Raw genomic sequence first — 18,262 nt, forward strand, 5'->3', positions numbered from 1 at the left:
CAGACGGCTCCATTGTGGTCTCTGCACCAGAACCACACCTGACCGCACCTACATTTACCTATCCTTGCCCCTCTCTGCCCCATAGCTTCACTCCATGAGTTGGTTCCCACAGACCCAGTCAGCTTGCCGGCAGTTCTGGATGTCTCATCTTCTCGGTTCCATGCAGGCAGACGGCTCCATTGTGGTCTCTGCACCAGAACCACACCTGACCGCACCTACATTTACCTATCCTTGCCCCTCTCTGCCCCATAGCTTCACTCCATGAGTTGGTTCCCACAGACCCAGTCAGCTTGCCGGCAGTTCTGGATGTCTCATCTTCTCGGTTCCATGCAGGCAGACGGCTCCATTGTGGTCTCTGCACCAGAACCACACCTGACCGCACCTACATTTACCTATCCTTGCCCCTCTCTGCCCCATAGCTTCACTCCATGAGTTGGTTCCTATAGACCCAGTCGGCTTGCCGGCAGTTCTGGATGGCTAAAGCAGTGTCCCTTCAGGCACATCCGTCGGTATGCAATTTTTTATATACAGACGGAATTACCAGAAAGTATATACTTATCTTGTATCCTTTCTTTTGTTGTCTTCACAGGCCTTTGTGATTTTGAAATGGACACCTGTGGTTGGTCCCAGGAGACTGTAAGCGATGAATGGGATTGGTTGAGACGGAAGGGCCCTACCCCTTCAGATAACACTGGACCAAGCATTGACCACACAACAAACACTGACAATGGTAAGATAGTCGTAAACTTGGGCCCAATATTATAGAGCTGTTTAAGCAGAGGATATTGCTCAACAATTTTCCTCTTAGCAGAAATGAGCAGGATACCAGTCACAATTTGTACTTGTGACATGGTAGTTTGGATGGCAACCTTATTCTGGTAAGCATAGTTTTGTTATGCTTGGCTACTTTTCGTTCTTAAGCAGCTCTATGAAATTGGGCCCTGGTTTGAAAAAAAACCCAAAGAAACAGCGGCTCCGACTGGGTTATTATTGATCCCTATTTTGTTGATTTCTTTGTACGAGGGTGCCATTCCCAAGCCTTTCAACCTGTTACTGCAGTGTAGCCGAGAATTACACACAAATTTACGATACAAACAACTGTTAACCAGAGGTTGCAGTTTCAAGTCTCACTCAAGTAAATTTTTCTTTGATTGATTTCAAATTATCAAACTTTACTTAGTCAGTTTCCCTTGTTGTTTAATTTCTTGTTTTTCTGTTGCCAGGTTACTATGTATACTTTGAAGCATCAGTCAGTTCTTTAGTTGCCGGTGACAACGCTATCTTAAAGAGTCAACATATCCCACCATCGAGCGAGTCTTGTCTCTCATTTTGGTATCACATGTACGGAAGCAGTAAGTATGACTAGGGTTGGCGTTCATCCTTTCTCTAAAGGCACTGGACACTTTTGGTGATTACTCAAAGTGTACATATACTACAATCCCTGCCAAAGATGGCAGCACAGACCGCGCAATGAGAGCCAACATTAAAAGGGGGCTTGGGGGCCGTGGTGCGGGGGCCCAACAAGTTATGACTGGGATTGTAGGATACAAAAATTACTTGGTAACGAGCAATGGAGAGCTGTCGGTAGTATAAAACAATGTGAGAAACCCCTAGTTATCCACAATAAGTTTTCCGGTTTTTTTTAAGAGCACAACCGATCCAAGTAGCCTACACAGGACTTATGCCTTAATGTCCCATCCAAAGGACAAAACAATTAAGTTCTTACTCAGGGACACAAGTGTCATGACCAGGACTGGAACCCACACTCTGTTGTTCAGAAGCACCAGAGCTTGTGTCTGGTGCTCTTAACTGCTTGGCCACAATGTGCCCAAGAAGGGACTGTTTTTGTGAAGAATAAGAAGAAGAAAATAATTGATTTTGTTTTCCTTTTTTGTCTTTTATTTGTACAGAGATTGGAGACCTGAATGTTCTTATAAAAGATGAGAATTTGGTGGAGACTCAGATCTGGTCGATGTCAGGTGACCAGGGGAATGTCTGGTTGTACGCTCAAGCTACGTTACCTAGCAACGTGGAATATCAGGTGAGTAACTATGGTTACTGCAATTATTTTACAGTCTACTCTCAATAAAAACATGTTGCTTTTTGTTTTCTAAAATATTGTTGCTTGTTGTAAATTGATTTTTTTTAAAGTGGTTTAAAGACACCTTTTTACCTTTGGTTTTTGGAGCCAGTAGATTGTTCTCAGAAAAACTGTAACACTTTTCATATTTTTCAAATTTTGGGGCATAGAAACTGAAATTTATTTAGATAACCACATAACTTCAACATGGAATAATTCAAAAACTGATTTTTACAATCAAAAGCTGCTGTAGACTTCTAACCCAAATTGTTATTGCAATAATTTTAAGAGTGATGAGCAAACATATACCTTCCCTTCATTGGTTCTGGAATTTAACTAAAGCTGTATATTTTGTTTTTAGGTTCTGTTTGAGGCTGTTTATACTAGTGGTAATAAAGGAGATATAGCTTTGGATGATGTGGACATCGAGGCAACAGCTTGTACTTTTATTCCTACTCAAGCACCACCAACAACAATATATCCTACCCATGGTATGTATGTCTGTCAGTCTGATTTGTTTATCTCTTGAAGTCTGATTTCAAGCGTGTCATGGCCGAGCAGTTAAGAGCACCGGATTCAAGCTCTGGTGTTTGATCAGCAGAGTGTGGGTTCTAGTCCCGGTCGTGACACTTACAAAAATGTACTACGTAAAATTGGGGAGGTAGTGCTTTCTGCTCTACCGTCCAGGCTTTGGATTGATGATACCCAAGCCTACATCCGTAGGGACTGTAAAGGGGTTAACCCTGTTTCAGCCCTAGGAGTAGGTGGCAACGGCCTCTGGAATAAAATAATTGTAGCCCAGACCTTGAAGTGGCCTTCAGGCCTTGTGTGTCTGGCGACTTGCATAACTTGCGACTTTTTCTTTTTTCGGGGTACGTGATGTTTGGAGCTTTGCATTGTGAGAATAATAAGAAGTTAATTAATATACAAATATTGACTGCTTCGAGTGCTATGGTTAAAACTATGACACCGAGGTGATCCACTGAGCGTTCTATTTTGCCGAGGTGGAGCCGGGGGAACATAGAACGCTCAGGGGATCTCTGATCGTCCTCTCAATCCTTCAAATCACATAATAATTATTTGATTTCTCTCTGATTCTGATTTCTAGTCCCGAGTGATTTTGATTGTGACTTGGAGTCAGATCTCTGTACCTGGACACAAGATCTAACTAACGATGATTTTGATTTCTAGTCCCCGGTGATTTTGATTCTGTTTGATTTCTGTCTGATTCTGATTTCTAGTTCCGAGTGATTTTGATTGTGACTTTGAGTCAGATCTCTGTACCTGGACCCAAGATCTAACTAACGATGATTTTGATTGGACCAGAATTCAAGGTAGCACAGCTTCTATTGGTACAGGTCCGCAGTACGACCATACAACATTTGGTGCATTCGGTGAGTCAACAATTAAAAGTCAGCTATTTAATTTTTTTTTTTTTTTGGAACACATATTTTGTTGTTGTTTACTTCACAAGAAATGTTGTTATTCTCTTGTAATAGCCCGCAGAATTCATTTTTTTTAGTTCTGTTTATTACAAACATTTCCAGGTGCGATTTAGGATGAACCTCTTACGTCAGACTTCAAGGCTCATGATTTATGGCAGAGATCTGCTTTGAGCCTACCTACATAATCACCTTTCACCTCGCATCATTGCACATGGCTTTCATGGTCCTGGAGATTCGCAGTTAAATCTGATGTACATGTGTTTACATATAAAGCCAATACCATGTCCTTATCCTTGCAGATAAGGACAGGGGACCAGTCTAGGTGTGACCAACCATGGTTCAACTATATTGTAAAATTCCTTGAATGCCTTAAGAAAACTTGTGTGCTATTCAACATTAAGTAATAAACCACAAGGAAAATGACTAATAATAAACATCTCTGATTTCTCAGGCTTTTACATCTACATCGAAGCATCACCTCAAATCAATGGTGACCGTGCCCAACTGGTATCTGCTCCCATGGTGTCCGGCACCGTAGGGAAATGCATAGGATTCTGGTATCACATGTATGGTCCGAGCATTAATGAACTCAACGTGTATAGGAGAGAAAACGGTGCCGATGTCCGAGAGTGGACTCGGGCCGGAGACCAGGGGCCGATCTGGAAGTATGGTCAAGTGTACCTGACCGGTTCATACAACGTGAGTAGGGTCATCCTAGACAAGGGCCCAATTTCAGGAAATTTTGATTAGCAAATTTCTTGGCTAAGCAAGAAATGATTAGGGTACCAGTCGTATCAATGGTAACTGTAATGTGTTCTGGCTGGTAACCTACTTGCTAAGCAAACTTGTTTTTGCTAAGCAAGTTTTTGTGCTTACAAGCTTTTTGAATTTGTTTTTTTAATTTAAAGCTTGCTTTCTTCTTAAAACAATGTTATTAATTGTTGTTTTTACAAACTTGACAGTAATTTGTCAATGTCAACCTGCTAATTTGCATGTTCATAACCTCCGTCTCTATTGCATAATCTTTGACCCTAGGTCATCTTTGAAGGTGTAGTTGGTCCGTCTTATGATGGTGATACATCATTGGATGACATCATCGTTTATAACGGAGACTGTCCAGCTCAATGTAAGTCAATCTCAAAGATTCAAAGCATTCATATCATTGCATCAGAAACAATGTTTTGCACGGAGCATGTGTCAGATATGGCTTTCTGCAAAATCTATATTACTTATTTTTTTCACTGAAGAGACAATGGTTTTGTTTCCGGGGCAGTCCAATTTTAGGGCTTCATAATTCCGATCTTACCTTTACGTGAGCTACTAATCTTACCAGATTCACACTTATTTGGCAGTGGGTTTTGGATGTCAGATAATTCCAATAAATCTTTCATTATAGTGAATATTGTAATTCAGCGTCTCAATTTTTGTTTTTGAATTTGTGAACTTGCCTCACATAGATCACATTCAATTTACCCTTTAAAAAAAGGTAAATCTTTTTATTTTATTTCTGTTTGTAGCTGTTTGTGATTTTGAGCATGGAACCTGTGACTACGCTCAGGATGGTACAGATGATTTTGATTGGGTGCTAGCCTCTGGCTCAGCTGGAACTGGTCCTGCTATAGACCATACTTATCAAACGTCGCAAGGTAAGAACACAAAATATTGTTTCAACTTTTTTTTTTCTTTTTTTTTTCTAACTTTGATAAAATAGGTTATCAAACTTTGCAAGGTAGGGGAAATCAAAATTTATTTAATTTTGTTTGTTCTTTCTTTTTGTATCTTTATTTTATTTTCATGCAATCAACCAGAAAAGGAAACTGATTGGATAAATATTAAATAATTTAGGGGTTGAACAACAACAAATTGACTAGAGCAGGATCTGAACCAACATCCTCCAGTTTATCGTCCCAGCACTCTACCAAATGAGCTATATAGTATCTAGCCATGAAAATCACTAATATCGCACTAGAAAATTACAGCAAAAACTCGTGGACAAATAGTAACATAGTAATTGGAAAAATAAATTATAGAAAATATAGTCAGTAAAAAGATAAAACATACCTACATGTAGACACAAAAAAAGCACATTATTAAATGCTGCTGTTATTATTATTATTATTTTTATTAATTTCATATAGGTCATTACATGTTCATGGACACCGCAGCCCCACGTCAGGTAGCTGATGTTGCTCGAATCATCTCCAAACAATACCCCGCCACAACGGGAACCTGTATGAAATTCTGGTACTATGTCGTCGGTACTGGCCTAGGGGAACTTAATGTTTATATAGAGACCAACGGGAACAAGGGGCCAAGTCAATGGACGATCTTTTCTGGATTTGACTTTTGGATGATCACCGAGATACCAGTGCAGTCAAGTTATCCATTCAGGGTAAGTTAAATTATTTAGGTTTTATTTTGAATTTTATTTTTAAGGCCATGTCACCTGAGGTAATATACAGGCAACCAGTTCCACGCAATCTTCAAGAAGAGAAGCCGTTCAGATTCTCATTATTTTCTTGGGGATCATATTAGACATTGTTTGAAGAATGACTCATGTGCTGCCCAAGTGGTCCTGTAGCATAAACTGCAGTTTGTTGCCTCCCCTCCAAGTCTTTCTCTAAGGCTTAATGGCCCAGAAAGACTTAAGATTAACATCAATAATAATAATAATAATAATAATAATAATAACCGTATTTATAACGCGCCTTTTGCCGAAGGATACAAAGCGCCAGGTATTATTACTGCAAGGAGTGGGATGAAGTTTGAGATATAAGACCTAATCCTTAAGCACCATGTAATGGTTTACAAGGTGCTGTGGCGCAATATGCTGTGTGCAATATGCTGCCAATCCGGCCAGGAACACCGGGGCGAACCTCTTCTCTTTACGATAAGTGCACATCAAATTTAACTAGAACTTTAACTACCAATGCAAAGCCTAATAATTGAAAGTTAGTTATTGTTGAAACACCTCCTACTACAAGAGGTAATATTTGCATTTACCCATTGATGTGTGTAAGTGTTGCGTACTCAGTACGCAGTAAGTCAGAGGCATATTACTTGGGTGAGACTCAAACACATGATTTTGCCAATCTAGAGTAGATGCCTTTCCTACTAGACCATTGAGATTGCTCGGTGGCTAGAGGCAGTTTGAATCCTATAATTCATATTAGACCATTGAGATTGCTCGGTAGCTAGAGGCAGTTTGAATCCTATAATTTAGCAGTGGGTATCGTAACAATTTAGTAGATTCCAAGACAATTCTAAGAAGTTATTTTGCTTTTTTTCTGTGCAGATCATATTTGAAGGTACCGTTGATTCCGCCGGGCAAGGAGGTATTTCCCTCGACGACATCGACCTCTCCAGCCAAGCCTGTTCTCGTCTAGCCTCCTGTGATTTTGAAAATGACTTCTGTACCTTCGTCAACATCTACCAAGATACTTTCGACTGGACGAGAAACATCGGTGAGACAGCCAGTTCACTGACCGGCCCACCCACCGACCACACTCTCGGTAATGCTTTTGGTTACTACGTCTTTATCGAGACCTCTGCACCACGTGTCCAAAACGACTTTGCATATCTGTTCTCCGAGACGTTGCCTTACAATACCGATATGTGTTTGACGTTTTGGTATCATATGTACGGGACGGATATTGGGGAGTTGAAGGTATGGTTGGAGACAACGGTCTTGAACCCCGCCTACTGGACGTTGGTTTGGAGTAAGACTGGTGACCAAGGCAACTATTGGCAACACGCCATCTTAGATGTCAAAAGTGATGAGTCTGTATTTGAGGTGAGATTGGCTGGAATTAAAGAGTTGTCCATAAAAAAGTTCATGCTTTGAGAAACCAAATAAAGTTTTATGGGAATTATGTCACATGTGTCATATTAAAAAAAAATGGTCATGCTTTGAGAAACCAAAATAAAGTTTTATGGGAATTATGTCACATGTGTCATATTGGTAATTGTCAAAGACCAGGGCCCAATTTCATGGCTCTGCTTACCGCCGAATTCTGCGCTTACGTTCACGATTCCCCCCTTATGTGTGAGCGCCAAATTTCTGCGCTAGCCTTGTAAGCCTAGAATGCCTAGTAAAGTGGAGTATGCACGCGCAGAAGCCCGAATTCGCCGCTAACCCGTGAAATACGCTTGCCGTAAGCACAGAATTCCCTGCTTCCATAAGCGCCGATTATGTGCTTACAGTAAGCAGAGCCATGAAATTTGGCCCTGTATCCACCTTGATGTGACCCAACACATACATGAAATAACAAACCTGTGAAAGTTTAAACACTTTAACTGGTCATTGGAGGGGTCACAAGAAAAAAGTGAACAAATTCCTTAACTGTATTCATTTATCAGATAGAGTCTTTTTTTTTTTCAATCAAAATTCTTTCAAGTGTGTTTCCCACCGTGAGCAACTTTATACCATGTAAGTTAATCTGTGAACATCTTGTACTCTTACCTATGTTTCGCATGCCTTTTTGTACATTTTTTTAATGCAGTTTGAATGCAACGCTATTTTCTTTGCACAGATTATTTTTGAGGGTGTGGTCGGCTCAAGCTTCGCCGGTGACATTGCTCTTGATGATATACAGACATTTTATGGGACATGTGCCCCGCCCACACCAGCCCCGCCCTGTCAACACACATGTGGAGATGGATCGTGCATTACGGACCGCACCCAAATCTGTGATTTTGTCAATGACTGTTTGGATGGATCTGATGAAAGCAACTGTGGTATGTGATTTGGGGAAATCTGGGAAAATATGGGAAGTTCAATGAAGTGTCTTACAGCTTTTGTGAACAGCAAGGAAAAACATGGAAGTTTTAAAAATGTTCTGATGCTAGGATTGTACTGATGAAAACAACTGGTATGTGATGCCAGTGTTTGTATGAAGCTATTTGGGAAAACAGGGAAAAAATGAGGAGTTTAGTGCAATAGTTTATAGCTATTTTGACATAAAAGGCAAAACATGGAAGTTAATTAGCAATTTTCTTATGTTATAAATAAAACCTTGAACCAAGGCATACTTGTGTTACCTTTACATTCTTCCTAGACAAATGTTCAAACTCCTTTAATTTTCCTTTTATTTGACACTTAAGAAAAAAATCCTATTCTTCAACATTGTTACCACAAAGTGTTTCACTGAGTCCCAACACTTTTTGGACCTATCTTGTTCCCTGGTCCATACTTCGTAAGTAGCGCTTAAAAATAGTCTTTCACACTTTTTTTTAATCAAGCATAGAGGTCTTCTGCATCATATTTCTGCTCCAGTAGAAAACAACTGAGTAGATGATCCATTGTTTATGGTTAACTGATTTCTACACTCATGTTTTTCATAATTACAGGAAGCAGTTGTACCTTTGAAGGAGGTTTATGTGGTTGGACTGATACAAGTCTAGGGTCCTATAAGTGGGCAGTTGGGTCAGGTGCCACACCCAGTTCCAACACAGGACCCTCTAAAGACCACACCTTTAACAATGCTGCAGGTAAGTAAAGCAGATCAATCTTCCACCTTAAGTTGAAGTTCTCTACCAAATTCAATGTACGACCATCTTCATGGTTTTGTCTGTTTTCCTTGTTTTTCTTCAAATTTTCTTTAAAAAATCAATTCTATTAGATACGTACTCTTATTATTTGCCAAAATACTAACACTATATAAGACCTGAGTGTGGCCTGAAAAGGTCTTTAAAGCCTCTCTCAAATATAGACTAGTCCTTGTACTCACCAAATTTGAGTGTGGTTTTAATATCATTTTTGACTATATAGGATATCTTCGTCGATATTTTATAATTGATTTTGTCATTTCAGGATCCTACGTCTATGTTGATGCAAATTCTGGATCAGGGTTTAGTCTTGCGACGTTAGAGACTCAAGAACTTCATCAAGCGTCGTCAACCTGCATGTTGAATTTCTGGTATCATATGTATGGACAAGGTAAGATTTCTACTTTTTAACTTAATCCTTAACCCCTCGTTTCTTTTGCTAGTGGCTTATCCATATATTCCACTCTGAAGCCCTTTTCACACTGTAGGGCCTATCTCTTATCCCCCAGGACTTTTTCAACCCCAGGGTGACCCGGTGTGGTGGTTTCAACTTTCCGCTGTGTTCAGTTTTCCGAATGACCAAATACGGTAACATTACGTCATGCAATGCCTGCACACAGCAAGCAAAAGTAGTCCATTTTTATTGCCGTATTGAGTCATCCGTGTTACTCTCGGATAGCTGTCATGGCGGCGTCCACGAGTACAACGAGCGGCGAACGCGTGGATCGTATGAGAGAATTTGGTGTGAAGACCAAGCAAATATTATCCTGTATTTCACCAGTGGCACAAGCAGTGTGACCTGCTTTAAGTTGTACGCATGAATGCATGTAAAGATGGGGCAAGAGAATATGATTAAACAAAAAAGAATCGCAATAAAAACAATTTGGGGTCACTGAGAGAACTACAGTACTCGCCAGGGTACTCGCGGCGGTATTTTTGTCTGGCTACGTCACCCAGAAAACTGAACACGCCGGAAAGCTAAAACCGTTCGAACAACGTGCAGAAATGTCCGGCTACGTCACCCGGAAAACTGAACACGGCGGAAGACTGAAACCGCCACATCGGCACACTTTGACACTGTGTCCCTTTTCCACAGGGTACTGGATGCATGTTTCAAGAATACCCCAGGGTTTTAGCGCTTACACCTACCCCAGAGCTGGGGTGATTATTCCCAAAGATATATATTTTATGATTTTAGATGCTCACTGGACCATGTTTTATTTATTTTAGACATTGGTAGTCTATCAGTCTACTTGTAGGAAGGATCCTCTCGTACCCTATTGATATATCTTGTTATTTGTTTGTTTCAGACATTGGTAGTCTATCAGTCTACTTGTACGAAGGATCCTCTCGTACATTATTGATTTATCTCTTTGAGGATATGGGAGACAATTGGAATTTCATGCAGCTTGGTGTTGGCAGAATCTCTGTACCATTCAAGGTAAACTATCAGGGGTCGATTTCACAAAAAGTTAGGACTAGTCCTAACTTAGGACCCTAACTTAGGACTAGTCCTAAGAAATATAAAAAAATGTATGGCTAGTCCTAAGTTAGGACGAGTAACTTGTTCTAACTCGAGATTAGACTAGTCTCAACTCTTTGTGAAATCCACCTCAGTTGATCGTAAAAGCCTTCCGCTTATTGAGAAACATTTCAGACCAGGGCTCGATTCCATAGGTCTGCTTTAGCAGAAAACATTACTAAACAGTTGTCTGCTAAGTAGAAGTGAACAGGACACCAGTCACAAATTGTACATGTGACATGGTAGTTTGGCTGGTTACCTTATTCTGGTAAGCATAATGTTGTGCTAAGCACCTTTTTGGCGATTGTAGTTTTTAAAAATAAGTATAATTGAAAGGATTTTTTTTCCTCTGTCCAACCTGCAGGTTGTCTTTGAGGCATCACGATCCTTTAGCATTCTTGGAGACATCGCTATCGATGATGTTGCCTTCTTGGGATGTGGACTTCCGTGTAAGTAATTTCAGTGATAAGAGCTGCCACTACGGTTACAGCAGTGTTAATTTGTAAAACTTTTAGCGCAATCTTCTTGGGTTCTTACAATTTACTTTCCTTGGATGTGGATTTCCTACATTGACCACAGTTTTAAGAAAGAAGATCTTTTGTAAAACTTTCATTGCAATCTTCTTGGGTTCTGACAAGTTTACCTTCCTTGGATGTGAGCTTCCACTAACTGAGGCCATATCCAAGTTGACGGCCACAGCATTGGCTATGACTGGCAGTGTCGATGCGGCCTCATTTAAAAAAAAAGGTTTATTTAGTTGTTATGTTTTACTGAAAAGAAGATTTACAGTGACTATGGTTTAAAGAATGGGAAAATTGTTTTGTTTTAGTTATAATTTCCGCAGCAAATGTTTTGAACCACTTACTCTACAGTCATTGTTGTCACTTCTTTTTTGCAAATAGAACTTCTATTTTGAGTTGAAGAAGTTGTAAAATAAAATCCACTTTATTTTTGTCTCTTGCCAGCCCCAACACTTGACCCTTGCCCTGTGGGTCAAACCAAGTGTAACCGTAGCAACTGTGTGGATAACAATCGACTATGTGATCTAACCGATGATTGTGGAGACTTTACTGATGAAAGCACATGTAGTAAGTTTCAAAATTGGGTTTTAAGATAACTTTCTTTTGCTGTCTTTATTACTGTTTTGTTTTTTAAGAAAGTATTTTATTGTATGAGGAGGGTTCCAGTATTAAGTCAAATACACAAGTGCATAAGTTTTTTGTTTGTCTTGTTCTGTAAAAGATTGAAAGGAGTTTTTACAGAACTGCAAGCTTATGCAACTTTAATTTATGACTTTAAATCTGGCTTTGTTGTGAATCTGTTTCTCTTATATTTTCACTAAGAAGTAATTTTAGGATAACTTTCTTTACCTGTTGTTTCTTATTTTAATTTCTTTTCTTTTTTCTTCATTTTAAAATTTTATTTTAAAGAAATTATTTTGTAGTATGATGAGAGTACTAGTGAATCAAATATGCTGTTAAAGATATACATTGAATAAAACAATGACAAACTGTTGTTTGTTTGTTACCAAGGTAACTATAACCTCTGTGATTTCGAGACTGGTATCTGTGATTGGTTACATCTGACCAATGATGAGTTAGACTGGCGAACGTACAGAGGCATCACACCAACAGATTGGACGGGTCCGACACGAGACCACACAACTGGACTCGCTTCAGGTAAAGACATAACCTCTTTTCACACTATATCTCATACCCCTGTTGAGTACAGCCCTGGGGAGGCCCCAGAATTTGTTTACCCCCCTGTTTTACGCCGGCGCTTTTTTGCACTGTTCTCGCCTAGCTGCCTATTTCAACAGCATGATTCAAGAATGCCCCAGGGTTTTACTGCTTACCCCTACTTCAAAGCAGGGGGTGGCTGTTCCCAAGGGTATGTCCATTTGCCGGGGTAGATCAGGGGTAGATCATTTTCCAGAAGAGATTTACACATGGTGCTACCGAAACCTCACCTAACCAGTCAGTTGTGTGGGGTATAATTTGATAAGATAATGAAGAAGACGCTACTAATTTGAGTTTGTTTGTCTCCTCAGGAACCTACCTGTACTTAGAGACGTCTTCTCCTCGCCAACCAGGTGACAGAGCTCGTCTTGGTAGCTTCAACATCGCTGCAACTATGTCCAACTTATGCCAGGTAAGAATGGGCTCCCTGCATATGACGTCAACTCTCAAAAAGCACCATCATCACTGAGGCCCAAAAACTCCCTCACTCGGACCCAAGGAGGCAAATGATTGGACGATAGCTGTTCTTTGTGCACAAAAACGTGCTCATGACCTCAGCATACCTGTAGCGTTTTGCGAAGTCCTATAGACCATTCCGACGCGCACCGAGCGCGTAAGTGTTGAGCACCGCGCACCATTTGCTGCGGTGTCTTCAATGCCTAGATTATGCACAAAGACACCGTAGTTGTTAATTTTTTCAATAGAGGGCGCTACCCATTTTGTTTCGTCGGATTGGTCTGTAGGGTAGTGGGTTGGCATAGTGGTTTCTTTCCTCGCCTTCCACTTCCATCTCTTACGAAACAGAAACTGTTATAGGTCCAGTCTTCTGGCTCAATAAAATTACCCCCTCGTGTGATAATGCTACTATTATTATCATTCGTGAACCGATGCCCTTGACTGGCATTTTTTGTCAGATACTGTGTGCTGTTTTTTATTATTTATCATTCTATTTTCTCCCTTGTACTTTTCAGCTGCGGTTTTATTATCACATGTTTGGAAGAACCACCGGTACCCTTACTGTGTATATACGTGATACAATCAATGGTCCCCTGGTAACCCTGTGGAGTAAGAGTGGAGAGATTGGTGATTACTACGAGAGGGCAGAGGTCAACTTAGCATGGAACAATCCATTCCAGGTCAGTTATTATTATTTATTTGGCATATCAAAAAGTACAAACAAAATACAGAAAGAGCAAGCATGATATAAAGTCAATTGCACACGCCTGGAACTAACAAAGTTAATTTAATAACTGTGACTCAAAGGCCTTCATCAACTCTGATTCCACTGGCTACAATCAACGGTCCCCTGGTGAACCTATGGAGTAAGAGTGGAGAGATTGATGAACTACGAGAGGGCAGAGGTCAACTTAGCATGAAGAGTTGAACCTGCGAGATCTGAACCTGCTACCTTCGGATTTACCTGGTAGTGGTCTCACTAGTTTGTCAATATCTTTGAGGGTGCCAGTCAAAAGCTACTAAACCTGTATCTGCCATATTGCCACGGATCACTTTTATACAACTTGGAAAGTTAATGCCTCTTGTATTTCAAATATTAAGTAATAAAAAAGGGCAAATCTTCGCCGCCTAAAATGGAGTATACTTCTCCTCAATATTATATTCTTTGATGCACTCATACATGCACCCAATATTTGTTTTTATTTTCTATCCTTCTTAGGTGATAATAGAAGCCACTGTTGGGGATGGTATCTATGGCGATATAGCCATCGACGACACATCCTTCACTCCAGACTGTGTTCCATACACCGCTGATCTGCCAATCATTGGAACATCACCATGGCAACCAAGCATAACAACACCCTCACCATGTCAAGCTGATGAGTTTGTGTGTGGCTCAGGAGAGTGTGTCGCTGTTGGTGCATTGTGTGACGGGACGATGGATTGTGTGGATGGATCAGATGAAGATAATTGTGGTAAGAACGACTTCAATTTATGAATAGACCTTATGCATTGATGTCATCCAGCCGCCATCTTAGAAGTAAAACTTGTGACGAAACTAAGAAAAAGCATAGATTTCTACGTACGGTGCCTGGGACTGTCCAATGGACAACCTTCTTTTGACCTCTAGGTGATGGCGCCCTACTCACATGACATATGCGTGAAATCTTTTTTGTAATTATTCTACACATTTGCTCTTTGCTGTTATTTTACTAACGTGGATCAAAAGCACGTTAGTCAGCGATGGTTGAAATGGGCTTAATTTCATAGAGCTGCTTAAGCAGAAAATGTCGCTTAACATTTTTCTGTTATGCAAAGCAGGATACCAGTCACACATTGTAATTGTGACATAGTAGTTTAGCTGGTAACCTTATTCTGGTAAGTATAATTTTGTTGTGCTAAAAGCAAGTTTTTGTGCTTAAGCAGCTCTATGAAATTGAGCCCAGGTGAAAGTTCATCCATAGAATGTCTTACAAGATGAGTTAATTTGTGGTTGACAGGAAATTGCGATTTTGAAACGGATCAATGCAGTTGGTCAGCGATTGACAACGGCCTCTACAAATGGTCAAGATTACAAGCTGGGAGTACTGGGGGTGCAACAGCGCCCTCTACTGACCACACTACAGGGACGGGATTCTTCATGTTTGTTGATAGCACTGGAGGGACGTTTCAGACGTCGGCCATCTTGCAGAGCCCTACACTTGGAGATGTTGGTGCAAGGTGAGATTCAAATGAGTTAATTATTTGCAGTTGAGTTGGGGACAAATATATGGTTCTGCTTACCGTCTAATTCTACGCTACATTATCCGTTTACTGTGCAAGCGCCGAATTTCTGCGCTAGCTGTGCAAGCGCCACATTTTTGCTCCAGCAGTGTAAGCCCAAAATTCCCTGCTTACATGTGAATTACACTTGGCGTAAGCGCGAGCTTCCCTGCTTCCGTGAGCAACAATATTTTACCTTTGGGATTTAAGCACAGCCATGAAATTGGGCCCTGCATGAGTGCTCCGAGTTTTTGCTCATTTTATCTTTTTTTTTGTGCTCTTTTAGTCATAAGTTTTGCAAATTTGTTTTGACTGTATTTTCAATAAGAGGTGACTCAAAATTTACTTTTAAGTATTTGGCTTTGAGGAGCAACACTCGTATTTATTGTCGCTCAGATTTCTGAACTTTTGAGCTTATCAATAGTGGTAGGAACGATTAAAACTCTTTGTTTTCTTTTGTCACAGATGTGAGATGAAGTTTTGGTACCATCTCCGTGGTACCAACGCTGGTAGCCTGGTAGCCATTGTGTATCAAGGTGTTGCACCGGACACCAGTGTAGTGTACACAGTTGACACCGGTAACCAATGGGTGCAGGGATCGTTAAGTTTGGGACCAAGGCTTGCTGGGCAGTATTCAGTAAGTACAAATATACAATTCTAATATTAACACACAGTTCTTGTTTAGCATAAACAACACAGACACAGCCTAACTCTCATGGTTTGTGTACTTTATATTGGCCGTCTCCCTATTTTGTCAATAACTTTCTTTGAGTGTGCCAGTCAGAAGCCATTCAACCTGTAACTGCCATGCAGCCTGGGATCACACCCAAGTCTACGATACAACCTAGGTTGCGGCAGCCAGGGATCAACTTAAGGGGATGCAACTTTTTCTTTCAAATATCAAGTATTTTTTTCTTTGTTCAACCCAATTTTTCTTTGTTAACTTTAGATACGCTTTGAGGCGACTCCAGGAACTGATTTCTCTGATCCGTCATTACTTACTGACATCGCTTTAGATGACATCACGTTCGATAACTGTGGAGCAGATTCAGGTAATATGTTTGGAAACTACCGAAAAATTTCAAAATAAAGAAAATATTTGTCCAGTAAAACAACCAACTACGGTCTTGAAGTGTACGTGACTTTGTTCTCCCACGGACAAACTGACTACCTACAGATAAACAATTGTCAACATATTGCTAACAAATTGTGTTTAATAGATGTTAGTTTTGCATCGGGGATAAAGAATATAATTTGTTTACATTTTTTACCCTTACCCTTACAACTCTGTTGCAAAACTAACATCCAATAAATCGTTACAGTACCAGAACCAGCGACTAACACATTGAATTGAAACTGCCTCTAGCTACCAGGCTAGCTCGATAGTCTAGTGGTAAGACATCTGCTCTAGCATTGCAACGGTCGTGGGTCCGAATCCCACCTGAGTGATTTGCCTGAGGATGTTTTTTTCACAGAACTTTATACAGTATACAATGCATAATACACATCGTTGTAATGCCTGTGGATGTTTTTTTCACAGAACTTCTCACAGAATACAGTGCATAAGATAAGACATAAGACATAAGAAAACTTTATTGATCTCCAAAAGAATAAATTGCATTGCTCACACAAGTTTTTAAAAACACCAAATATAAAAATACACATCGTTGTAATGGCTAAACAAAATTATAAAGAATGATGTAAACAATTATAGTTAGTAAACTACATGTTTTCTTGTCTGTTCCTTTCTTTGCAGATCTTAGCTGTGATTTTGAATCTCAGAGCATCTGTGGTTGGCTGCAGGACAGAGTGGATGATTTTGATTGGTCAGTTGCCAGTGGAGAGACAGTTTCAGTCGGGACTGGTCCACAGTTTGACCACACCCAAGGGACAGGTCAGTGCTGCTCAAATCTTCATACATTATTAGGATTTGAAACTTTGCATGGTAGAAGTATAACTATAAGAGAGGTTTGCGGTGACATCATGTGAATGTCTCTCTTTGAGTAGTGTTGGTTCTGAAAAGTACCGGTGGTTAACGACTCAACGTTTCAATCAGTATGATCTGATCATTTTCAAGCAACATTTTTTAGTCAATCCTTAAATTACACAGATGCCATGGAGACCATATTCTCTGTTGCCCCTGGTCTTAGCCTTGGTGCCCCTTCAAAAGTGTCCCATAGACCTAAAAATTGCCCAATGCCCAATTGCCCAAAAAGAAAATGACCTTGCCGTCTCAAACATGATCACCACATTTCATTACAAACTATGTCATCACATCCTAACCTGAAACCTTAGTATCTAGACCAATATCAACATTATTTTGAAAGATTTTGTTTTGTTTTTTTCTCTCCAGCTTTGGGTTACTACATTTACATCGAGACCTCGTCACCTCGTATCCTTGGTGATAAAGCACGGATCATGTCAGGTCCGATAGCAGCAAACTCAGAGTACTGTCTGGAGTTTTGGTACCATATGTTTGGACCAGACATTGATGCGCTGAATATTTATCTCTCAAGCGCTGGGACATCCACAGAGGTAAGTATTCTTATTTTCAAGCTTGACTCCTCTATTCTGATTGGTCAGTCCACAGCAACAAGACTGTAATATAAACCTTTATCTTAAGGCAAACTTGAATCCTGGATTCTGATTGGTTGGCCCATAGCAACAAGTATGTGTTATATAAACCTATATTGTATGGCTCTTATAAAGCCCTTTGCAGTAAGAAGTGGCATGCAATTTGGCAAGATGGGATTAGAGCACACTTTTCTTAAGCCTGTAAGCATAAACACTTGCTAAGCACTGATTAATCTCACTTAGCAGAAACAGGCTACCAGCCCACATTCCATAAAGGTTAAATTGTAACGACTGGTGCCTCTCTCATTTTATGTTTTTGCTTAGCAAATTAATTTGTTAAGCAGTATTTTCTGCTAAGCAGCTTTGTTTTTCCTCATCAGATCTATGGGAAGCGAGGAACTCAATCCAATCAATGGTTAAGAAGTCGTCTGTCAATCTCTAGCCCCTCGACCTATGAGATCATCATTGAAGGGGTCACAGGTCAATCTTTTGGAGGTGATATTGCCATTGATGATGTCTTGTTCACGCCGGGAACGTGTCCGACAGTCTGTAAGTCAAGTTTAGTTTTCTTTTCTACCGTACAATATTACTATTATTATTATTATATTTTTTGCCATATCAGTACATAACGAAATAC

The 18,262-nt window shown here is 40.1% G+C and overlaps 1 protein-coding gene across 1 annotated transcript in view; it reads left to right on the forward strand.

Moving 5' to 3' along the window:
• Positions 1–18,262, forward strand: part of LOC139942853 (MAM and LDL-receptor class A domain-containing protein 2-like) — a 98,751-nt gene that overhangs the window by 28,555 nt on the left and 51,934 nt on the right. Inside the window, exons 39-64 of the mRNA XM_071939646.1 lie at positions 590–730; positions 1,224–1,352; positions 1,911–2,041; positions 2,442–2,571; positions 3,322–3,474; positions 3,977–4,224; positions 4,561–4,651; positions 5,043–5,171; positions 5,664–5,917; positions 6,821–7,318; positions 8,058–8,262; positions 8,875–9,015; positions 9,338–9,463; positions 10,383–10,513; positions 10,959–11,043; positions 11,560–11,682; positions 12,127–12,273; positions 12,645–12,745; positions 13,305–13,469; positions 14,009–14,264; positions 14,790–15,009; positions 15,517–15,688; positions 16,001–16,103; positions 16,808–16,945; positions 17,405–17,586; positions 18,006–18,174. Coding sequence (XP_071795747.1) covers positions 590–730; positions 1,224–1,352; positions 1,911–2,041; positions 2,442–2,571; positions 3,322–3,474; positions 3,977–4,224; positions 4,561–4,651; positions 5,043–5,171; positions 5,664–5,917; positions 6,821–7,318; positions 8,058–8,262; positions 8,875–9,015; positions 9,338–9,463; positions 10,383–10,513; positions 10,959–11,043; positions 11,560–11,682; positions 12,127–12,273; positions 12,645–12,745; positions 13,305–13,469; positions 14,009–14,264; positions 14,790–15,009; positions 15,517–15,688; positions 16,001–16,103; positions 16,808–16,945; positions 17,405–17,586; positions 18,006–18,174 — 4,368 coding nt within the window. The remainder of the gene's footprint in view (positions 1–589; positions 731–1,223; positions 1,353–1,910; positions 2,042–2,441; positions 2,572–3,321; positions 3,475–3,976; positions 4,225–4,560; positions 4,652–5,042; positions 5,172–5,663; positions 5,918–6,820; positions 7,319–8,057; positions 8,263–8,874; positions 9,016–9,337; positions 9,464–10,382; positions 10,514–10,958; positions 11,044–11,559; positions 11,683–12,126; positions 12,274–12,644; positions 12,746–13,304; positions 13,470–14,008; positions 14,265–14,789; positions 15,010–15,516; positions 15,689–16,000; positions 16,104–16,807; positions 16,946–17,404; positions 17,587–18,005; positions 18,175–18,262) is intronic.

The sequence above is a fragment of the Asterias amurensis genome, chromosome 10, assembly GCF_032118995.1.
Source record: "Asterias amurensis chromosome 10, ASM3211899v1".
Classification (NCBI taxonomy): Eukaryota; Metazoa; Echinodermata; class Asteroidea; order Forcipulatida; family Asteriidae; genus Asterias; species Asterias amurensis.